Source organism: Prunus avium, chromosome 2 (assembly GCF_965620075.1).
Source record: "Prunus avium chromosome 2, drPruAviu1.hap1.1, whole genome shotgun sequence".
Classification (NCBI taxonomy): Eukaryota; Viridiplantae; Streptophyta; class Magnoliopsida; order Rosales; family Rosaceae; genus Prunus; species Prunus avium.
The window spans coordinates 626,623-650,218 of record NC_142285.1 but is presented as its reverse complement, the minus strand read 5'-3'; the positions used below and the strand labels follow the sequence as shown (position 1 = coordinate 650,218).

Here is a 23,596-nt window from a genome sequence, read left to right as displayed (position 1 = left end):
TGCCCCCAAAAAAAATTGGCAAGTAAGAAACCCGAAGTAATATAAATAAACACTTGTAGTAGTTTACTTCTTCCAAGGTCCTGATAGGCCCTCAGGCTTTACAAATTGCATATCCTTCCTATTTAAAATTTGCGAATTTCTTTCTTCTCGGTCATAATAGACATTGGGCAAAGAACTTATGCTGCAATCAAAGTATGAAACTTCAGTATTCAATTTACAGTAAAGCTATACATCTTGTAACCAATGTTGCAAATGCATCAACTTCAAAGCAGTAAATATCGGAGCCATATTTAGTAGGGGCAAATTGCCAGGATCACAGAATTCATCTCTCTGAACCATTTCAAAGAATCAAATGATAAAACCTGACAACCATCAATCACCCGAATAGGTAAAGTTGCAAGGATATCCAAACTTCTTAATTGCGCCAAGCTCAAGGAACTAGACCCCAATCCAGATAGGACCGTGTTTCAGAACTTCAGGAATCTACAAACTTGAAATTGTAGAACCCAGTAAAGCATCACCAGTATTAGCTTGTCACACGACAGGAGATGGAAAAGGGTAAGCAAGAAAACATACAGTTTCAGCAAGTTATTACCAGCTAATTTAAGACTTTGCCCCAAAGAATATCTTATAACAGCAGAGTGGAATACCCGCCCAAAATTGCAGTTGGTAGCAAAACCCTTAGTTGATGCTCCTCTGGAAGTTCCCTCTTTTAATTCTTTTTGGGGAATGCTACAAGTCCAATTATTCTAAAATTTCCCCCTCCTCTATGTCGTCATCTGCTAATAAGAATTTCCTGACACTTGAAAGATTTCTTTCTTCTAATTCTTCCTTGGTTAATTCACCTTCCAAATCAAGAAAATCATCAGGATTAATTTCTGCAATTAGATTTGAGTACGTGTCTATTAAGCCTTGATCAAAATCAAAGTCCATTTCTTCAAAAAGCCCTTGTTCCTTAGCATTGGAGTCGGAAAGTGAATCATTGTCAGTTGCCACTGTTGGAGGCAAAGTCCTAGTTAATGAATCATCTGGTGCTTTCTCACACCTGCTTCTACTGGATATATGAGGCAGGGAACTTGAAGTCTCATGTTTCATGAGATCAAACACCTTAGGATAGCTGTTGTCTTCTTCTATTTCCTCCTCCTTAAAGGGAACACCTCCTGCGCTCGGATAATTTCTTCCATAAGTTTTAAGCTCTGGTTTGCAAAAAGAGGGAGTGGCATTTTTAACCACTTCAAAATCAAGACTGTGCGAAGGGAGAAAAACATAGATTACAGGATATTCCAAAATAACCAAGTTGGTTAACTGCTGCCTTATTGGAACTCTTATGTCCAACTCACAGAAAGGTGACCTGGCGCCCTGTAATGACAGACAAAAGATTATGAGCCAGTATTCTATTATATTTCTGACATAAATAATCCAAAGTATCATCAAAGCAGGTCGATTAGGATTAAAAGCCAACTCTAATTTGACGGAGACACAATGTTTAGCCATCAAACCTACAAGTACAGCCATCTACCATATACAAATTATGCATGTGCACGGGTGTCTCTGTCTATTTACTTTTCCTGCAAGAGACGCGTGTCCAGAAAAACCGAGCTCGTTGCAACTTCAGCACCCATAGCAGGTGGACAAGGGATATGTCACCCCAGAAGATTCAAAAGTGGTAGGAAATTGAAGGAACATCAGCAAAAACGGTACACAATCCATCATAGACACACAATGCAAGGTATAAACGGAAATAATTATGCATGATATCATGAAGTAACATAAACAACGAACCTAAATTATAAATAGGCCAGTCTTGCTGGATATAAAAGCAGTCATGTCACTTACATTCAACCAAAACACAACCAAGACTGCAGTTTTTGCGTTAGGGCCAGAATAAACACCGACTGGTTATCGTTAACTGGGACCAAAGGGTACCCAGCTGGAAAATTATTTTCGGGTTTGGACCTGATATTCTAGATGTTCACAGTAAATTAGTCAAAATCAACTACAAGACAAATTACAAACCTTCGGATATTTACGAATAAAAAGCCTGAGACAATCCAGCTGCTCTTCACAAAATAGCCTCAGCTGATGATTCCATGGACCAGGTTTTAGATGGTTCTCAATTATAGAGCAGAACTTCGTGTTTTCATTTACTCTGCATGAACATCAAAATGCGCCAGTGGTCAAAATACACTACCCAAGCCTGGACTAAGAAATTAAAAAAACACTAGACTGCTCAAAGAGGGAAGTAGCTCACTCATGGTCAGTTAAAACAACATCCGTTGAATGAAATCGCCATTCAATCGTCCAGGAGATGCATTTCTTCCTGAAACAGATCAGACAATCAGAAATAAATATATATTTTAAAAACACAACCTAATGGCTGATTAAATCCTCCTTTTAAAATCTTCAAATCAAAACCTCTTAGAATTCAAGTTTCCTGTACTACTAATGAAGAATCATAAGAAAAGTCAGTCAACATGTATGGTTCAGGCATGCATCATCTCCTTTCAATTTTTGTAATCACTGTCATTTAAAAAAAAATTAACAGATCTGAAAGATTGGTTTTTTAAAGAAAAAACAGAGAGAGAGAGAGAGAAGAGAGAGAGAGAGAGAGAGACAGAGAGAAGAGAGAAGAGAGAGAGAGAGAGACAGAGAGAGAGAGAACAATCTCATTAGATATCGTACTTCAAATATAAACGAGAGTTTACAACTTGACTACTTATTGCATCATATCGCAATGAAATTATGCAAACATGTCAGAGCACTTGACTCTAATCTAACTAAAAGGAAGTATCTCAAAGCATATGTAGGACCACGGAATAATCCATCCCCATATCAATCTAAAGTGGAGAGCTTTGAGAAATTTTACCTTTGGTCATATCGAGTTTGATTTTTCTCCCTTTTTGACATTCCACTTGGTAGAAACAAGAGTTTCGTTCTGCGACTGGAGGCAGCACTCCTGAGACTTTTAAGGTGATTGGGTAGCCTATAATAATTATATCTGCATAATTTATTTCTCAATCTCTGAGCAGATTCAGAAACCCTCTTCACTTCCTCAAGCAAATTGTAGTCTAAATACAGAATTTTCAATACAAATGCAATGGTTAAAATATGCAAGAACGAAGGAGCAAACTTCAATAAGCAAACTAAAGACAGTTGTTGAGATTTAAAGAAAACAATACAGTATGTTAAACAAGCAAAAGGGTATTTAAATCAATCCCACGAAAGAATATAAGACAACAAAAGAATGAATTCGATCGTTTAGTATCCCATACGTTATTTATCTTCAAACCTCCTAACAAGGTACTCAAAGCTTATGCAAACAACATGGCAAAATTACCAAGAAAACTTGTACTTTATCCATGAAAAATTACAAGTGAAAGAACAAGCACTAAAGTTAACGAAAAGAGGTCAAATTTTCTTAACCAAATGAACTCCCACAGCTAGAAACAATTGTGAACCAAACAATAAGTATTCACTTCTCGGTGAGACATTCTCAAGCAGACTATGATCTACCAGTCAAAAATTCCAACGAAACTACAAAGGGGACTGAGTTTAAAATCCAAATTTCAATTTTTCGTGTGGGAAAAAACAACTCGCAGAGATAATTACTTCTCTAACATAGAATAAATTTGAAAAGAGGAAAGGTACCAGAAAGGAGCTGATTATTGTCAATCTGAGAGAGCGGGACGAAGTTGGTTTGGTTCCTCTTGCCCGTACAACCAGTGCGAAGCTTGTGAGCTTTTACGCAGGGTAGGCCACAGGAACGTATGGAGCAACCTGGACATTTGTACTTCGATGGGTTCGCTTTGCACTCTTCGCATACTTGGGCGACTGTGGGGTTTGGTTTTGCAGAACCTGCTTCTCCTCCTTCCTCCATATTCAGTTCTTCACTCACTGATGCAGAGGTTTGGGGAGAGACACTAGGGTTTATGACGAAGAGAGCTACGGCGTCGTTTTGGAAGATTATTGCTCAATAAATACTTTGTTTTATCAGGACTCCGGAGTAACTCAATTTTGGTTTTTTATCTCATAAATGGTCTTTGTATTTTGAACCAAAAAATGAAGAATGATCTTTGTATTATTAAACTGGGTTAATGACCTAAATGGTCCCCCAATTATTGCCCTATTATCATTTTGGTTCACAAACTAAAAGTTTCAATTCAAATGTCCTTAAACTTTTTATTTTATACCAAGATGATCCATCCGTCAAAGTCTGTGTATTATTCTGTGAAATCGAGGGACAAAACTGTATTTTTAGGTGAGTATCCTCCTCTAAAAGGGTTATTGATCCTAATGGGCCCCCAACTATTGCTCTAGTATCATTTTGGTCCACTGACTAAAATTTTCATTTGAACCGTCCTTCAACTCTTTCTTTTTTGTATCAAGATGGTCCTATTGTTAAAGTCTGTCAATTTTATTGTTAAATTGAAGGGTAAAAATGTATCTATGAATTAAAATAGTAATATATAATTAAAAATTAAAGGAAACTATTATAAAACTTTAAAAAAATTTAAAAATTGAATATTACCAGCCATATGGCTTTTTTTTTTTTCGTGAGACTAACCTAACAATTAATAATAATAAATTCTCTATTGTATAAATTAATTAAAATCACATAAATATAAAAATAAAATAACAATTTTTTAAAAAGAGTAAACAATAATTAAAAATTAAAGGAAACTATTATAGGAACTTGTACCTAATTTTAAAATTGAAAAAATTGAATCTCACCACCAACATGGCTTTTTTTTGCTGACATGGACTTAAAAAGTAATAATTTTTTTCTCTATTGTTTAAATTAATTAAAAAATTTAAAATCAGATAAATACAAAAATAAATAACAATAAAATTGACGGACTTTGACGGTAGTACCATTTTAATACAAAAAAAAAAGAGTTGAAGAATGGTTCAAATGAAAATTTTAGTTGGTGGACCAAAATGATACTAGAGCAATAGTTGGGGGACCGGAGGTATTTTGGTTTTGAACGATAGAGCTTCTCAAAAAGTCGCATATACCCTTCAAAACTCAGTCACGTGGCCATTGTGTGATCAGAAGTAACGGAATCTGTAACGGATGGACCATCTTGGTATAAAATAAAAAGTTTAAGGACGTTTGAATTGAAAATTTTAGTTGGTGGACCAAAATGATAATGGGGCAATAGTTTGGGGACCATTTAGGTCATTAAACTTGATTTTGGTCTATTTCCACTAGTTAGACCATGTCATGGTTGTTGGCACTAAATCTTGAATAGATAGAGATGAGTGCAACTTACAAGTGGGATGGACGATCAAGAGATCGATTGGGTGTTGGATGCCGATTCTTCCTGTCCTTGGATGCTGATCCTGAATAGAAGATAAGCGAAGCTCGTGAGGTCTATGGAACCGGTGTGGAACCAGCCTAAGACCCTCCGATGCTCAAGTAAGATTGTTTTTAAGAGCTCTTGCTGTTGACCATATAGAAGTATAAAAGTCAAGCTGAAAAGTCTTACCCCTGTATTGTAGTGGGAGGGGCATACTTATAGAGGGCATTTAGTATGCTCTTAGCGCTCATTTTCGATGTGGGACTCGTGGGAGGGCCCTATGAGGTTGACACGAGTCCTTAGATATTTCAGGCGGGTGCTTCGAGGTTGATTCTGCAGAATCGGTAGGGGATACCGATTGTAGGCTGTGTTGGGCCCTGTAATGATCTTTTGCTGCTTTGAGACAATATCATCAGTAGCCTATGCCGATTGTCCGAGGCCTTGGGTGCTTGGGCGAGTTTATGAGATCCACGTGTCGTTGTACGAGTGGAGGGTCAGATATGGTACAAACAATGGTAGTTTGAACCTAAGACCTCTGGTCTACAAATCAAGGTTATTTTCCACTAGACTAGACCATGTTGACTTGGTCCAATATTTTCTAAACCTGATCAATATGTCCATATTTTCTAAACTTGATCAATATCATCCTCGTACTCTTACTGTGCACATCAATATTATTCCCGACATTAATTTTATCTAATTTTTTTTTGTTAAAATTAAGAGCATTATCACCAAATTAGTTCATTTATATTATAAAATTAGCAATTTCGACCTCCACCGACACAACACCAATCCTCATATGACAAAAATTTGAATGAAATTGACATGATAATTACACATGCGAGATAAAAAGATGGGGATGACATTGATCGAATTTGAAGAAGGGACCAAAATGATGATCGTGTAAAATAATGCAATTACTTGAGATTGTTGTTCTGTGATGATTGATGTGAATGTAGTTACATTTGTTGGCCATGTAGAAATTCCAAAGAAGGCATGTAAGAGCATCTCCAGCGCAGCAACAGAACCGAGCAAAAGGCCTCCCTCGCAAGCCCAAGGCAGCTCCAGCGCTGCAGCCTGCAGTCTGGTTTGGCGTGGGTCCCACCAGCCCGGGCAAGCCCAAGGGCAAGTTTCGCCTGGGCATCAACCCGAGGGTTGTGATGTCAGTGCTGACGTCACGATGACGTTAGCGAGCAAAAAAATATTTAAAAAATCCAAAAAAATTTCAATTTTTTTTTTTAAATACCAAAAAATTATAGATGCTTTCCCTATAAATACATAACAATTTTATTCACTTTCTAAATTGTTTATATTTTGTTGCATAATATTTTTTTCCTTTCTTGCCTTAGACTTGCCCTAGACTTAGCCCTCATGGGTGGAACCACAAATGGCAAGGCTGACACTATTCATGTGAATAGTGGCAGCCCTTGCTTGCCCTTGCCCTAGACTTAGCCCTTATGGGTGGACATGCTCTAAGATTCAAGTGTCGATGAGGTGACTACCTCTAGAAATGTAGTTAAAGTCTTTTTGTAACCACTAAAAACTCCAACCCACAATGTTGAAAAGTTCTTCCATCGCCAATGCTTACAATTGATGCTACCCAAAATATTGGAAAAAAAACTCAATTTCCCCGTTTTGTAAATTTATGCAAAAGTCTATGGAAGTCCGTCGATTTTAGTGAGAGAAGGCATTCCCTCTTGTAGATAGTTTCAACTACGTCACATTGATCTTCATATGAGTTGTACGCAGGGATCATCATTTGGCCCTAAGCCCATAGATCAAAGTAGGTAGCTCAAGGCCTGATGGACCAAAGCCCAACCTGACCCTATTTTTAGGCCCGCTCTTGATTTGGGTAAGCCTTGAGCTTAGGATTTGAAAACCTCGGCCTGCACCGGCCCATCTAGGACCTTTTTAAAAAAAAAAAAATTATTTATCCCCAACCTTATATTTTTAGGACCTTTCCTATTGAGAGAGGTGGTAATATACTAAACTCACACACTACACAGATACTAGGACTCAAACCCAGGACCTTGCCTAGGGGAGAAATTGCTCCAAACCACTACACTAGTGGGTCCTTTGTTACCTTATTTTAGACTTAATCAAACTAATCTAATATATAGGATCAATTAATAAACTTCTTATTTTGTTTACACATGTTATGAATTAAGTTAATTTGTTCAATATTGTCTCAAAATTTATAACAAAAACTTACAAAAGACATTGAACTATAACTCCGCATCCAAGTGCACTCCCAAACCTTATTTTATACTTAATTAAAATAATGTAATACGTAGAATGAATTAATAAAATTCTTATTTTGTTTTACACATGTTATGAATTAAGTTAATATTTTTAATGTTGTCTAAAAAATTATAATAAAAAGTTATAAAAATTTATATATAGTTATATGTGAACTAATATTGCAGCAACTTCTTAAGAAGTTGTGATTTTTCATGGAAGTTGGGGGCCACGGGCATAGCAGGCCTACATGTGGCTCCGCCTTATGGTGAGGAGGAAGTAAGAGAAAACATCAAATCTTTCTTCCCAAGGCAAGCTAAAATCGGTCCCAAGAGAAGTGTTGCTAACACCACATACTTGTCTTGTGTATCATCTTCATTCCAAAAAGAAGGCGTGGTGTGGAGACTTTGGAGGTCACTACTTTGTGGCTTGGAGGAGAAGTAGAAAGTGGATCATACCACCATCACTTGGTGGAATACTTGAGTTGGACTCAAGTTGCGCTCCAAGGGTGAGTTTCTATCTACCTTCCTCTCTTTAATTTCAAGTATGGTAGTTTGGAATGCACATCAACTCTTTGAACCTTAAGATCCTTTGAAAGGTTTTGTTTTAGGCTCTAGGATTTTGTTTAAAGTCTAATGTTGCCTATCAAATGAATTTTTGATAACCTAGATGTCTAAATAAACCTTGTTTTTGAGAAAAACACAGTATATCCTTCACTTTGGATGGGGATTGTCCTTGGATCCTATCGGAAAAAAATAAATCTTTGATTTTCGGGCTCTTCTCCCCCCCTCCTGTTATGTTGTAGAGAGTTTTTCCCCTCCAACTTTTGTGTTGGATTTTTTCTTGTCCTTGCTTTTGGCAAGGTTTTTGGGTTCTCCCTAGTTTGTTCTAGGGTTTGTTTCACTGGCTCTTGTGCCAATTCTTTCCCATTTCCTCCCTTTATTGGGTGATTATCTCTTGGTTTTATCTTCTTGTTCCTTAGATCTGACTTGGATCTCTACAGATATGCTTTTATTTATTGGAGATCCTACTAGATCTGAAGCATATATACTACTATTCCAAGGGATTTTTTTTGTTTTGAGGATTGGGGTTTTATGGAGAAGAAGCCTTTTGCTAGATTCTAGTTGGCACTGATAATTTTTGTTGTAATTACTCTACATTTTATCTTTGTATGCGATTCTAGTGAGGTGGATGTATTGTGTGTTTTTGTTGGTTCATTTATTCTGGCCTTTGTGCTTATTGTTTAATTTTAGTTTGATTGTGACCCACCTGATTTAGGGCTTTTATTAAACGATAACAAATTAAGAAGCAGGACCACTGATCCAATATCCTCCAGCCAACTCGAAAAGAGTCAAACTCATACCGGCTAAACCCATAGTGTCGTACCAACAAGTCTTTTTTTATTAAGGATAAAGGAATGATTTTTATTTGTTGGAACCACATAATTTTTTATTTCTTATGCCTTAATAAACGTAGAGAAAGTGAGAAATTGGAATAATTGCAAGACCCATGTGTTAATAAATAAACACACAAAAAACAAGAGATCATTCCAATATCCATTTGCGATAAATAAACATGCTCACAATAAACTAGAATCAACCAATTTTAAAAAAACTACAGTAATACCAAACTACCCCTAGAAGTGTTTTTTATTTTTATTATTTTTTAATCGAAGTTTTAGAACTTAGCAGAAAAGTCTCACGGTAACCCCACCGAAAGCACAAGACCATCTTACGCGTATGGAACATCACTACATCCAAACCGTCGATTCCCAAAACTGAAATTTATCAATGGTATATGATTTAGACTGAGTCCTACAGCAAAAGCAGACAATCTAACCCAGGCACAAGGGGCTGCTATTTTGCATTACACCACCCCCACCACCTTGATTTCTCTCTCCAATCTCCACCCATTTTTTCCCATTTACTTTGATTATTATATTACAATCTTGATGTCTTTTTCTTTGAATTATATAAGAAATTGGACAAAAGGCTCTTTCAGAGAGATACAGAGTCTGGATCAGCACGTAAGCTCTTGATCTTAGATCTCTGAAGCTTCAAACCGCAATTCCCAATCCCCAATCTCATACCCCAAGGCTCGAGGTACAGTACAACCCTCTACATCTGCCGCTGCCTTTTCATTTTCATTTTCAGTTGCATTTGTATTGATTATTGTGTTTGCTTCAGCTTCATTCTTCAGATCTGATTCTCCGAATTTGATCATTTTCGTAGGCTTCAGATCCATTCATTTGCTTTTTTACTTTGCTTTACTGGGTCCTGCTTCTTCTTTGTTTGGTTTGCGGGATTGTGGATTTTCTGGGTTCAGTTTAATCAAGGTAATCGTTCTCTCGAATAAAATATGAAATCAATTTTATCTTCAAAGTGAAAGAGTGATCGATTTGCAATTTAGATGAGATGCTTAGATAATTACATGATTATCTGTAATGGGATTTGTTTGATTGATATGTATGCTATTGGCTATTTCTTTGCAGTGTTTTGGTCTTCATTGTATTTGTTTGTACCCATCAATCAATCCATTGAACATGTGGAGGTTCAAGCCTTTCATGCACAAGGAGCCAACTGGGCTCGAAGGCCGCTCCATTGACATCGGAAATCTCAAGATTCATGTCAAGAACGCCATTGCCGAAGGTGGGTTCTCTTGCGTTTACTTAGCTCGGGACGCTGTGCATGTGTCCAAGCAGTACGCTTTGAAGCACATCATATGTAATGATGAGGAGATGCTGGAGCTGGTGATGAAGGAGATCTCGGTCATGAAGTTGCTTAGAGGACATCCCAATGTGGTCACACTCCATGCCCACACCTTCTTGGACATGGGCCGCACAAAGGAGGCACTCCTTGTCATGGAGTTTTGTGACAAGTCTTTGGTTAATGTACTGGAGAGCAGAGGATCTGGGTTCTTTGATGAGAAACAGGCTCTTGCGATCTTCAGAGATGTGTGTAATGCAGTTTTTGCAATGCACTCTCAGTCCCCTCCCATTGCTCATAGGTACTTACATTGGGCACTTTGCATTTTATTGTTTATCATCTTTCTGCAGATTATGTTTTGTTATTTGTACTTTTTTGTTTGTGTTTTAAGAATTGTTTTCTCAATCAGAAGCATTAACAACTCGTTGTCTTTGATGCTCTTATTATCTTACAAAGTTTTTCAATTGCAATCTATTTTAATCCCATGTAAGATGAAAATGAGACGAGATCTGAACAATCAAATCAAAATCTGAATTTGTACCAAAAGATTAGAAATCTGATAAATCCATTATCTTATTAATTAAAAAAAATTTATTCATGTGTTTCCCAGTCAACTATTAATCGTTGGTACTCAGTGTCCTAATTGCATTTTCAGGGACTTGAAAGCTGAGAATCTTCTGTTGGGGTCTGATGGATTGTGGAAGTTGTGTGATTTTGGAAGCATCTCTACCAATCACAAGCGCTTTGAGAGGCCTGAAGAAATGGGTATTGAAGAGGATAATATCAGAAAGCACACTACACCTGCCTATAGAGCCCCTGAGGTTGAACAGAAAACTTAATTTTCAAAGTTGAATGTATAATATTCAATCTGTTAAAATATTTGATTCATTTCTTCCTCCTTTTGAATTAGATGTGGGACCTTTTTCGAAGAGAACTTATAAATGAGAAAGTAGACATATGGGTAAGTTGATTGGTTCCTCTAGATCAGTTGGAAATTCTAAAACAGTTGAATATTATAATTTACTGGGAGTTGAGACTATGATTTCTTCTTGCAGGCTCTTGGGTGCCTTCTCTTTCGCATTTGCTACTTCAAAAGTGCATTTGATGGAGAATCAAAGCTGCAGATCTTAAATGGAAACTATCGCATTCCAGAATTACCTAAATACAACTCGTTTATCACAGATCTAATCAGAGACATGCTTCAGTCTTCACCAGATGACCGACCAGACATCACGCAGGCAAGCGCTTTGCTTGATTGGCCATTCATCTCCATGAATTTAGGTTAGTTTTAGATAATTTGTATCCATGCAAACAGTAGGTGTGGAGATTCTAACACTCTTTACTGATGCTTTTCCAACCCTTCTGTGGTGGCAGGTGTGGTTTCGTGTTAATGAGCAGTTACCAGTTGGTTTGCAGAAGTCTTTACCGGATAGGCAACCTGAAGTGAACTCTGCTGAAAAGCTTGAAGGTGAGCATGGGAACATCAGAGCATTACTTGTTAACTAAAACTTCTTTGTTTGGGACTAATTTTTTATTTGTTCCTTATGTCAGAACTTTAATTCTAAGAAGTACTTGATATGCTGGTTTCAGTTGTCTTTGACACTTAAACCTTTGTTTCTAGCTTTTTCATCCTGTCAGGTCTATCAGTTTTAAAAGTGACGTTGCTAGTTTATGGAAATTTGTTAAGAGTAGAAAATCGATAATATTTAATTAAATAAAATTGATGTTTGAAGCTTTCAGTTTTGAAGTGAGTTAGTGCTTTATTGCAAACCAGCAGGTATTTCAAGGCCAGCAAACAAGTCACCTGCAGGGCCCCGTAGAAGCCCACCACCACCACCAACTTCAGTTGGAGAATCAGCTAGAAATTCAACACAATTGTCAAATACGTCTAAGGCAGGGGGAAGTGGAGGGCAGCTTGGTGCATTCTGGTCCACTCAACATGCAGATAACTCACTTGTTGAAGAAAATACTATACCTAAGTTTGATGATGAGCCCGCTGCCCATTACACTGCAAAACTTGATGGGATTCGTCTGGAAATTCATCCTATACCCAAGAACAGTGCCCCCGCAAAAGAGGAAAATGCAGAGACTCATGCTACACGAAGAAACTCGCATGGCAAATCACACAAGCCTGAAGATGGACCTTCAAAGGACTTTGAAATAAGTTTCTTCCCAAAGGATACAGACCATGGAACTGAAAGGCCAAAGGCATCTAAATCTCAGAGTGCAACTGGTTTCCAAGATGAAGCATTTAACTCTTTTGTTGCTGAGTTTGATACTAAAAGAGTCAGCATGGGAGCTAGTAATAACAAATCTGGAAAAGAAGAAGCATTGGAGGCTGAAGTAGAGAGATTGAAAGAGCAGCTGAAGCAAGCCAATTTGGAAAAGGGTGAAATAACTTCCAAATTTGAAAAGCTATCTGCCATCTGCCGATCTCAAAGGCAGGAGTTACAGGAGCTTAAGCAGACGCTTGCTGCTAGAACACCATCACCAAATAAAGATGCATCAAGAAATCAAACTTCACCTGGAATTCTGCCATCTGCAAATCCGCTGGTATTCTTATAAGTAATTTGTGTGCAAATCTTACAACTGTTTGACTTTCAATTGTTCCCTCTTTATTATCTCTTTAATTGGTAGAATTAATTGTTTTCTGCAGCAGAGGGAGAAGATTGAAGGAAGTTTTTGGGAGCAAGGAAAATCTGACAGGAGTACTCCGAGTCCAGAACCAAACCCATGGCAGCCATTTGTAGAGGAACCCAAATCACAGCAGCCTTCTTCAACAGATAACACCATGAAATCTGTCAGGACAAGAAATGGTCACCAGAACAAGCAGACCACTCAAGTAAATACTGGTTTTGACTCGTGGGGTTTTGGAGCAGAGAGTTTTACTGCTGTGCCCACTGGAAGCTCACAGATTTCAAGACCTATGGGTGAAGGAAATAATTCTCAGCGCTTTGGCGGGGCAAAGGTTATGGAGAGCAAGCCAGCTTCTCAACCTGCTGGATGGGCTGGTTTCTAAGTAAGGCTATCTGTGGAAATGCTATAAGGAGGTATTTGATTATGGCACTGACATTGTTGTCGACATTGGTGAGGAAAATGAGAATATAAATTGAGATGCATGGCTTTCATTTGAATTTGATTTGTGCTTTTGAGTGCTCGTGTTTTATAGGTTCTGTTCTGCCACTTGTGTGGTGGAACATGTACGCATGTTTCTCTGGACTAAGTGGCATACTGCAAATGTATACTTTTTTTCTGCATATCTCAATTGTTGGCTAAGAAAATAATCGCTCTATTTTTATGGTGATGGTGTTGGCATGTGAGTAGGATTCTTCATCCTTGGCCTCTTTTTCTTCTGTGGTTACAAAAATGAGTGTAGGAAGCCTTTTCTGTTCCGTTCTTTGTGCTTGGTTAATGGTTTGCTTGTCTTGACTGAGTTGACAGACTTCTTTCATAGAAACATACCTCTTTGACAAACAGCGGTAAAAAACTCAACAAGTGTAGAATTTTCTATGTTGGCAAGGAGACGTAAGTACGTGTGTTGAAAAGCCACGACACTCGGCCTAAATGTCTAGTCTTTTTAACTTCACTACCTGCACACAAATGAACGCTAAGAGCACTTCCATCACTGAGGGGGAGCCCTGGCAAGAGGGGCCCCAAGCAACCAAAGACAGCTCTAACACAAGTGATCCAGCCCAGGTAAACAGTGGGCCCAGCAACCTGGGCAAGCCCACGGGCAAGTTCAGTCCGAGCTGCTGCTTGAGCAAAATGAACGTCAGCAACAGGAAAAATAAAGGAAATTTTTTTTAAAAAAAAACCAAAAACAAAAAATCAAAGAACTTTTATTTTTATAAATACCTATTCATATTTTTTACTTCCCATACCAAATTCTATATAAATTCATCTCCTCATATCTCATATGAATAGTAATTGCCTTTGTTAGCCCATAGGGGTGGAAACAAAATTGCAAGGGCTATCATTATTTACATAAATAGTGACAACCCTTGCCTTGCTCTTGCTCTTGTCCATAGGGGTGGAAGTGCTCAAATTAGAACCCAAGACAGCAACGTACAATTCCAACCTAATTTTAGAATATGATTAACTGCCTCAAAGATTGTCCATAGGGGTGGAAGTGCTCAAATTAGAACCCAAGACAGCAGCGTACAATTCCAACCTAATTTTAGAATATGATTAACTGCCTCAAAGATTAAAACCCAAGACGTCCCTACTCTATGCTTGAGTTTATATCCCTTTCTTCGTAGTCTAGATTAATTTAAAATAAAATATCGCTTATATGAAAAAAAAAAAAACAAAACCTATGAGCACTCTTATTTTACACATCGGTCTAATACACCAGATGATTGAGTACCTGTTCGAAATTGAAGATGACACAGAGACTGTTTTGACGCAACCGATGCACTGCTGATTAGGGGAATACTTTCTGGAAAGTTGGCGTAGAACATGATTTTCGTAAAGCAGAAGTCCAATGTTTTGGCTCTTTGCAAAGAAAACAGGTCCAGTCATTGTCCCTTTCAATCTTGGCTTTCTACATAATTATTAATGTAATATTCAAATTCAAAGTGAAAATGTTGACTAGCAATCAATTAGCTAGACCCTTTACGCGTGTCGTTATAAAAGTGCATACCACCGGAGCCCGGCGAAGGTCAGGGTCAAGCTCCATTGCAATTTGCAAGTAACAAATATTGTGATTATTCATAGTCAAATGTTAAAAAGTCTAGCAATCCACGCATCATAGATCGACACTTGGAGACAAACAACACGCAAAAACGAAATCAAATCTATTCTTATCAAAACCTGCACAAATTCAATATGCAGCTATTTATGGCTAGTTTGGGATTGTTGTTATTTTAAAAAAAAAAGTTGTTTCTACTATGATTTGAAAATAATTAACTGTAAAGTAAAGTAACTCTATATTTGGTAAATAATTAGCTGTAAAGTAAAGTAACTTCATATTTGGTAAATAATTATGCTTTGAAATTAATCTATTGTAGATGTCCCTGAATTTGGTCTCTAGTTGCAATTGGGTCCGTGAACTTTTTTTCGTGCCAATTACATCCTTTAACTGTACAAATAGTTGCAATTGGGTCCTACTGTCAAACTCTATCAATTTGTCCGTCAAAATGAAGGGTAAAAGTGTCCATTCGAGTCTGAAGAAAAAAACTGAAAAAATAAAAATAAAAATAAAAGTCCCTCTCTGGGCATGCTTACGTATCAGTAATGGAGAAAATAAGGAATCAGAAAATTTAGGAATCGGGGAAGTACTGAATCGGTATGGGAAGAATCATTCTCATTAAGCTGTTTACTAAACACATGGAATTAGCAAAAGAATGGAGTTGATTCCTAATGTTGTTGTTTACTAATTTTCATGAATCAGAATCCAAATTAATTTGATTACTAAAATGACCTCTACATTTTCACCACAGCACATATATATTTCTCAAATTGGCTAAGGAGACCAAACTAATCCTGCAGCGAACCAGTAAGGCGGTGTAAACATGAGAAATTAAGGAATCAATATGCTGAACAAGGTGAACATCAAGAGCCAAGTTCAATGATAATGTTAACAACAACTTTGTCTATGACCAATTTCAAATTAAAAAATAAACTCCAATAAATATATGTCTTAACTTCTTGGCGTGAGTTTTTATTTTTTGAAAGGTTTGGGGTGTTTTGGAATTATGGTAAAGTCGTAAGGGTATTTTTGGAAGTTAGTATGGGAAAACAGGAATGGGAATCGTATCGACTACCCCTCCCTAGTTGATCTGATACCTAGTTTTGAGAGGATGTGATTACGGATTTTGAGGTGGGGCCCACTTATTTTTTCATTCCTGATTGCAAATAAAGGCAGGGGAAGTCAGGAATGTAAATAATTCCCTTTCTTTCCATACCTATTACTGATATGTAAACATGCCATCTCTTTCTCTCTCTCTCACAACCCATTCCCCCCTCCTTATCCCACCCCCCTCAAAACCCAGATCCCAAATTTAAAAATAAAAAATTTTACTTGTGTGGCTTAATTTTCAGTTCTGTTTTTTCTGAAATATTATGGAAGATGATTCTTCAAAAACGAAGAGAGAAAGAGAGACAGAGAGATATTTGAGGAGGAAGCTGGAAGTTGGGTCACGGGGATTCTGAAAATTTCAGGCCAATGAGGTTTCAAAGTTTCAACACCATCAATTTAGCTTCCCTTCGTCAACTCCAACCACTTAAAAGTTACAACATCTCTCTTCCACTCTTGAGAAAAGGGTCACGGTGATTCTGAAAATTTCAGGCCAATGGTTTCTTGGCTTTTTTGTTTTTTGTTTTTGAAGTGCTGGGCTGTATGAAAAAGGTAGAATAGACACCTACCTAGTACTTGAAGGATAAACACAAGTGGAAGTGGAACTTGAGGCTGTTAATCACCAAGAAGGAAAAAAAAAAAATCAGAGATTAGGAGGAAAAAATAATAAAAAAAATCTTCAAAGCAGGTGAGAGGCCTAGAAGGATTGAACTTACTTGGAGCAGTTGGGCTCTGAGTAGCAGCGCCTGCAAAATCGTTGCTCTGTGCAGTTTGGCCCTTCCTTTGGAAATAGCAGTTGACAACATAGTTGCAGTGATCTTTGAAGATGGAGGTGGGGTTGTTGGGTGGATGATGGATGAAGAAGGGGGAGTTGGGGTTGATGATGGATGAAGAACCTGAAAGGACGTTTTTATCTCTCATTTTGATGGATAAATTGACAGAGTTGGACGGTAAGACCCAATTGGAACTATTCATCGAGTTAATGAATGTAATTGACACGAAAAAAAGTTCACGAACCCAATTGTAAATAGGGACTAAATTCAAGGACGCCTACAGTAGATAACCCTAATTATTAATGTTAGATTCAAATTCAAAGTGAAAATGTTGACTAGCAATCAATTAGCTAGACCCTGTACGCGTGTCGTCATAAAAGTGCATACCACCGGAGCCCGGCGAAGGTCAGGGTCAAGCTCCATTGCAATTTGCAAGTAACAAATATTGTGATTATTCATAGTCAAATGTTAAAAAGTCTAGCAATCCACGCATCATAGATCGACACTTGGAGACAAACAACACACAAAAACGAAATCAAATATATTCTTATCAAAACCTGCACAAATTCAATATGCAGTTTTTTTTTTGTTTTCAAAATATGCAGCTATTTATGGCTAGTTTGAGATTGTTGTTATTTTTAAAAAAAAGTTGCTTCTATTATGCTTTAAAAATAATTAGCTATAAAGTAAAGTAACTCTATATTTGGTAAATAATATTTTTTAAAATGTTGTTAGTACAAAAAGCAATATCAAAACCATTTGGTAATTTTAATATAAAACTATTGTAACTGTGAATAATGACTAAAATAGACATAATGTTGAAAGTGTTATATGTTAATCATGTGGTGGTAGTGGTGGTGATGGTGGAGGTGAAAGTGGTGGTGGTGGTGATAAAGGTGGAGGTGGTGGTAGTGGTAGTGGTGGTGGTGGTGGGGATGGCGGTTGTGGAGGTGGAGGTGGAGGGGTAGCGATGGTGGTGATGGTAGAGGTGGTGAAGGTGGTGGTGGCGGCGGTGGTGTGGTGGTGGTGGTGGTGGTAGAAGAGGATCTGGTGGTGGCGGTGGCAGCGACGATGGTGGTGGAGGTGGTGGCATTGGATGTGGAGGTGGAGGTGGTGTCATTTTTAAAATTAATGATAGTATTTTGGGAATTAAAAAAATTAATTAAAGGCTCATTTTTGCTTCTCTTGAAAGTAGTTTTGAAAAGCAACCTAGAACATGTTTTTAAAAGTTGTTGTAAAAAAGCCACTATTTTAAAATAATCGGGATATTTTACTTTCACTAAACACCTTAAAATGCTTAACTTTAAGGTGAAGTAGATTTTTGACAAAAATAAGCAAATCCCAAACAGGACCATAGCTTCCCCTTTCCAATTACCACTCATCCAAAGAAAATTCTGACACACGTTTTTCACCGCATAAATTAGTTAGTAACTGTTCTGTTTGGCCAAGAATTTTCTTTGTTGAAGTTGCTATATAGGCTGCCCTTTGGTTCCTTAAACTTTCTGTGCTCATCAAATTGTTTGTCAATGGCTTTATCTCTTCTTCTTCACTTGCTTGGCCTTTTCCTTGTAGTTGAACCACTTTCTGTAGCAGCTCAAACTGCAAATATTAGCTTGGGGTCGTCTCTTACTGCATCCCAGAGCTCATCTGTATGGCAATCGCCTTCTGGGACATTTGCCTTCGGATTTCGCCACATTGCTGATCAAGATCTCTTCTTGCTTGCCATATGGTATGATAAAATACCAGATAAAACTATAGTTTGGTATGCAAATGGAGACAATCCAGCACCAAAAGGATCCAAACTTGAGCTTACCACTGATGGCCAACTCACACTCACTGGCCATCGAAGCCAAGACATATGGAAGCCTCAGTCTGTTCTTAGTGGAAGGGTTGCCTATGCTGCCATGCTCGACACCGGTAACTTTGTGCTTGCAAACAACAATGCTGACTACTTATGGCAGAGCTTCAAAGAACTCAAAGACACCGTTTTGCCAACCCAAGTGCTGGAAATTGGCGAAAAGCTGAATTCTAGACAAACAGCAAACAGCTACTCACAGGGGAGCTTTCAACTCCAACTTAAATCAGATGGAAGGCTTGTGCTATATCCTATCGCCTTGCCTACAGAGGTTGCCTACCAGCCCTACTACCAAAGCAATACTTCTGATGCTGTTGATGAAATGAATTCTGGTTATCAGCTAAGCTTTAATGAGTCAGGTTACCTCAATGTTGTCAGGAGGAATGGAGATATAGACAAGCTCATAAACAAAACACTATTACCAATAAGAGATTACTACTACAGAGCAACACTCGATTCGGATGGTCTTTTCACCCAATATGCTCACCCAAAGTCCCCCAAAAACGGGAGCTGGACATCCTGGTTGCCTGTCTGGTCTATCCCAGAAAACATTTGCTTTGATGCAAAGGGTGATTTGGGCAGTGGACCATGTGGCTACAATAGCTACTGCAGACTCGACGCAAACAGAAGGCCAATTTGTGAATGCATTCCTGGCTTTTCTTCTTTAGATCCAAATAACAAGTTGAGTGGATGTAAACAAAACAGAATACAAAGTTGTGACGAGCAAGGAAATTCAAAGCCAGAGGATTTGTATGTTATGCATGAGCTATCTAATACTTTTTGGATAACTTCTGCAAACTTTGAGCAATTGCAGCCAATGAATAAAGATGACTGCAGCAGATCTTGCCTCTATGATTGTTATTGTATGGTGGCTGTTATCAGAGAGGGGAGCTGCTGGAAGAAGAAACTGCCACTCTCACATGGAGTGCAGGACTGGAATTTGTACGGGACGGCTCTGATCAAATTACCAAAATCTGATGCTTCTTTAGATGATCCACTTTCTTCACAATCAAACACAGGAAGAAAAGATCGGAAAACTCTCATCTTAGTAGGAGCACTTCTTCTAGGTAGCTCTGTGTTTCTTAACTTCTTTTTTGTTGCAACAATTTCTTTGGTTTTCTTATACACATACCAGAAAAGACATAATGTTACTACTAGCACATCAAGTATTATGGAAGCAAATCTACGTTCTTTTAGGTATAAGGACCTCGAAGAAGCCACAGATGGGTTTAGGGAAGAACTTGGAAGAGGTGCTTTTGGCACTGTGTATAAAGGAATCATATCATCTCTCAGTTCAACAAACTATGTCGCAATCAAGAAGTTGGACAAAGTGGCACAAGAAGGCGAGAAGGAGTTCAAAGCAGAGGTGAGTGCAATCGCCAGGACCCATCACAAGAACTTGGTCAGATTGCTAGGGTTCTGTGATGAAGGGGCAAACAAACTTTTGGTCTATGAGTTTATGAGCAATGGAACACTGGCTAGCTTTCTCTTTGGGATTTCAAGGCCCGACTGGAACAAACGAATCCAAATTGCATTCGGTATTGCAAGAGGGATCATGTACCTGCATGAGGAGTGTAGCACACAGATCATCCACTGTGATATCAAGCCCCACAACATACTTCTAGATGATTCATTCACAGCAAGGATTTCGGACTTCGGATTGGCAAAGCTTCTGCTAAGCGATCAAACTCTGACGCATACCGTCATTAGAGGGACCAGAGGATATGTTGCACCAGAATGGTTCAGGAATGTTCCAATTACTGCAAAGGTTGATGTTTATAGTTATGGGGTGATGTTATTGGAGATTATCTGTTGCAGGAGGAGCCTTGAAATGGAAAGGGAAAATGAAGAAGTGATACTAACTGATTGGGTTTATGATTGCTATAAGGAAAAAACATTAAACAAGCTGATAGAGGATGAGGAGGAGGCAAGAAATGACATGAAAAGGCTGGAGAGGCTAGTCAAGGTGGCAATTTGGTGCATACAAGAGGATCCATCTTTAAGACCCAGCATGAAGAAGGTTACACAGATGCTTGAAGGAGTGGTTGATGTATCTCTGCCTCCATGTCCTTGTCCTTTTAGTTCAATATGCTGAAGCCTACCCACGCTATAGATCTTTGAAATGCCATAGCTGTTTTCTTTTCACTAAGAAAGTATAGGTCTTTATAATTCATGCTAATGCTGTGTCACTTATGAGAAATGATGTGGCCACTGTAATGATTCCTAACCAAAGCAATGGGTGGTTACATACTCAGACTTCATACTCCTAACTAAGGATTAACTGGGTTTATGGACAAGGAAGATGCCCTTCAAGCTGTCTAACTTTCACAGTCATGAAGTTGCAATTCCAGCTTTCAGTTCAAATGTAGCTTTTCTTATATTTATTTTAATGGTCATCAAGCAATTGAGCACTGTCGACTAGGGATGGCAATGCCGCGATTCGGAGATGGGTATGTATGCCATTCCAATCACCATCTCCGTTAAGTTTTTTTTCCATCCCCATCTTCATACTTAATATTTAAATTGGGGATTCCCCATCTCCGCCTTTGTTGGGGAACAGGTTTCCCTATTATAAAAACGAGAAATTATACAATGGTAATGTATCACGTCAAATTGTGATACTTTCATTCAAAATATGACACGTATCATTTTTAAAAAATAATTAAATCTTTTTTTACAGCTGGACTTTAAATTTATTTTTATCTTTAAAATAAAATTGAGAAAATAAGAACATCCAAAAGACAGAAGAAGAACCACCGCCCACCCCAACCCTGGCTCCCTTGGCTGATGCGCCCCCCTATCTTTTTCTTCCTCCATCCATCTCTTTACAAAAACACCAATAACAATAATAATAATTTTGAATGAGAAAAAAAAAAGTTATAAACTATTATACTAGGGTAACAAAAACAATAGACAATTTTTGTTTTAGACTTACACATTTTATGTATTATTTCATTCAATATATAATATGTGGAATATATATTCTGGTGGCAGTTGTGAGAGTTGTGAGACACACAGAGAAGCCACTTAACAATATATTCATATGACTCATGGGGTTTTGGAGCAGAGAGTTTTACTGCTGTGCCCACTGGAAGCACACAGATTTCAAGACCTATGGGTGAAGGAAATAATTCTCAGCGCTTTGGCGAGGCAAAGGTTATGGAGAGCATGCCAGCTTCTCAACCTGCTGGATGGGCTGGTTTCTAAGTAAGGCCATCTGTGGAAATGCTTTAAGGAGGTATTTGATTATGGCGCTGACATTGTTGTCGACATTGGTGAGGAAAATGAGAATATAAATTGAGATGCATGGCTTTCATTTGAATTTGATTTGTGCTTTTGAGTGCTCGTGTTTTATAGTGTTAGTATGAAAATTGTATTGTCATTTCCTAGACTCTAGCATAGGTGGAAAATTAGTGTGTGAAGAATTATTATTGGACATTTTGGCACAACTCATCCAATTCCATACATCCGAGGAATGACTTGACCGATATGAGAAACTTAATTTCAGATAAATCATGACATAATCATGCATTCATTATAGGATTCCTAGTTGGACTCTATTTTAAATTAAGTTAAAATATTATCTTTTCCGATTATAACTTGCACGTTGAAATCATCTCTTACTTGATTGGTCTAATCATCTACTACATTTTACTATTTGCATGACGAAGAATATTTGGTTGCGCAAAGTACATTTCAGTCGCACAAACCTCAGCGCGACAAAAACTTTGTCGCTCAGAATCCGTCGCGCAAAGGTCATGAAGAAAGACTTTGCGCGACAAAATTATTAAATTGGTCGTGCAAACCAGAGCGACGGTTGCCCTTCGTTGCACCAAAGTTCGGCTCTCAAAACTTTGCGCGATGACAGTATATTCGTCGCAAATGAAGAGTGCGACGGTTCAGCTTTGTCGCACAGATTCGTCTCGCAAACCTCTGCACGACGAAATTATCTTAGTCGCTTTTTCTTTATCATGAGACGAAGCGTTTCATCGTGCAAAAATAAAATATGTTTTATTTTTTTATTTTGTAAAAAAATTAAATTTGGTTTTTTTTTTTGGGGTAATAAAATGAAATTGCAATAAAAAAATGTAATGAAGAGAATTTATTTTTATAATATAAATAATATAAATGTATATAGTACAAGAGAAATGTTTAAAATGTAATTAAGAAAGTAAAAAATTAATCAAATAATGTTCCAAAATCTACGCGGTCTTGCAAATGCAGCTCGGAGGTCTGGCCATTGTCAACAGGGGCAGAGGTGTGGTGTCTATGCTCGGGTTGGAGGGGCTCGGAGGTCGAAGAGGGACCAAAATGCGGGATTGGAATGCCGGACCGAGCGAGGGACTCTAGAAGCTGTGACATCTGGGTACTATACGAGGCGAGTTGGGTCTTAAGCTCGGCCACCTCTGCTGTCAAAGCAGTCACCCGACTGTTTGACTGCGACAATGAAGGGGCTCTAGGTTCCCGCCGCCAGGCATTCCCCATCCCTCGACAATATGTCCCCGACCGCCTCCTGAGAGTTTGATCCAAGGTTTCCGTTAGGATCTGAAACCCTACATCCTGTGGAGGATCCATGGACTCGAGCGGTGTATTGGGAGGAAGCTGGGAGGTGGACTCCTGAAGAACCAACTGGCTCTTCTCCATCATCGTCGTCTGTTTAACATAACATAAAATATTAATTAAAACATTCATATAATAACCGTGCAACTTGAATGCGTAAGATAATAATTAAAATTAAAGAATACTTACACGAAGGGACTCGGCCAACTCATTCGCAGGTCGAACATAAACGTTGCCAAAGACGTCGATCTCTGAGAATTTGGACCCCCCCTGAATTGAACAAGACAAGAAAAATGTTAGTACGAAAAAAACAAATTAATATTAATGACATATTAAAAATTAAATAAAAACGACTTTATTATTACCCA

The 23,596-nt window shown here is 38.1% G+C and overlaps 3 protein-coding genes and 1 long non-coding RNA gene across 10 annotated transcripts; 2 read left to right on the top strand and 2 right to left on the bottom strand.

The window, feature by feature from the left end:
* Positions 1 to 15: 15 nt before the first annotated feature.
* On the bottom strand, positions 16 to 3,965 carry LOC110763989 (HIT-type Zinc finger family protein). The gene is made up of 5 exons (XM_021966882.2): positions 3,649 to 3,965; positions 2,867 to 3,068; positions 2,252 to 2,320; positions 2,017 to 2,149; positions 16 to 1,359 (listed from the first exon to the last, which is right to left on the bottom strand). Exons 1-5 carry the CDS (start codon positions 3,875 to 3,877, stop codon positions 745 to 747), a joined length of 1,248 nt encoding a protein of 415 aa, XP_021822574.1. The 5' UTR covers positions 3,878 to 3,965; the 3' UTR covers positions 16 to 744.
* A 5,464-nt stretch (positions 3,966 to 9,429) lies between these two features.
* On the top strand, positions 9,430 to 13,576 carry LOC110763980 (Protein kinase superfamily protein). 7 transcript variants are annotated; one of them, XM_021966874.2, is made up of 9 exons: positions 9,430 to 9,640; positions 9,725 to 9,873; positions 10,030 to 10,544; positions 10,899 to 11,064; positions 11,154 to 11,204; positions 11,299 to 11,481; positions 11,618 to 11,711; positions 12,018 to 12,796; positions 12,903 to 13,576. In XM_021966874.2, the coding sequence occupies exons 3-9, from the start codon at positions 10,081 to 10,083 to the stop codon at positions 13,260 to 13,262; spliced, it is 2,097 nt and encodes a 698-aa protein (XP_021822566.1). In that variant the 5' UTR covers positions 9,430 to 9,640; positions 9,725 to 9,873; positions 10,030 to 10,080; the 3' UTR covers positions 13,263 to 13,576. The 7 variants fall into 7 exon arrangements, with proteins under 7 accessions (XP_021822566.1, XP_021822567.1, XP_021822561.1 ...); XM_021966875.2 differs by having other exon boundaries at positions 9,431 to 9,640; positions 12,021 to 12,796; XM_021966869.2 differs by having other exon boundaries at positions 9,433 to 9,640; positions 9,770 to 9,873; positions 12,900 to 13,576.
* Positions 12,938 to 17,200, bottom strand: LOC110763985 (uncharacterized). Its single transcript, XR_002527824.2, has 2 exons — positions 16,757 to 17,200; positions 12,938 to 16,652 (listed from the first exon to the last, which is right to left on the bottom strand). It is a non-coding gene; the product is annotated as an uncharacterized LOC110763985 (long non-coding RNA).
* A 1,111-nt stretch (positions 17,201 to 18,311) lies between these two features.
* LOC110763987 (G-type lectin S-receptor-like serine/threonine-protein kinase LECRK4) lies at positions 18,312 to 21,132 on the top strand. Its single transcript, XM_021966880.2, has one exon. The coding sequence runs from the start codon at positions 18,340 to 18,342 to the stop codon at positions 20,761 to 20,763; it is 2,424 nt and encodes an 807-aa protein (XP_021822572.1). The 5' UTR covers positions 18,312 to 18,339; the 3' UTR covers positions 20,764 to 21,132.
* The last annotated feature ends 2,464 nt before the right edge of the window (positions 21,133 to 23,596 follow it).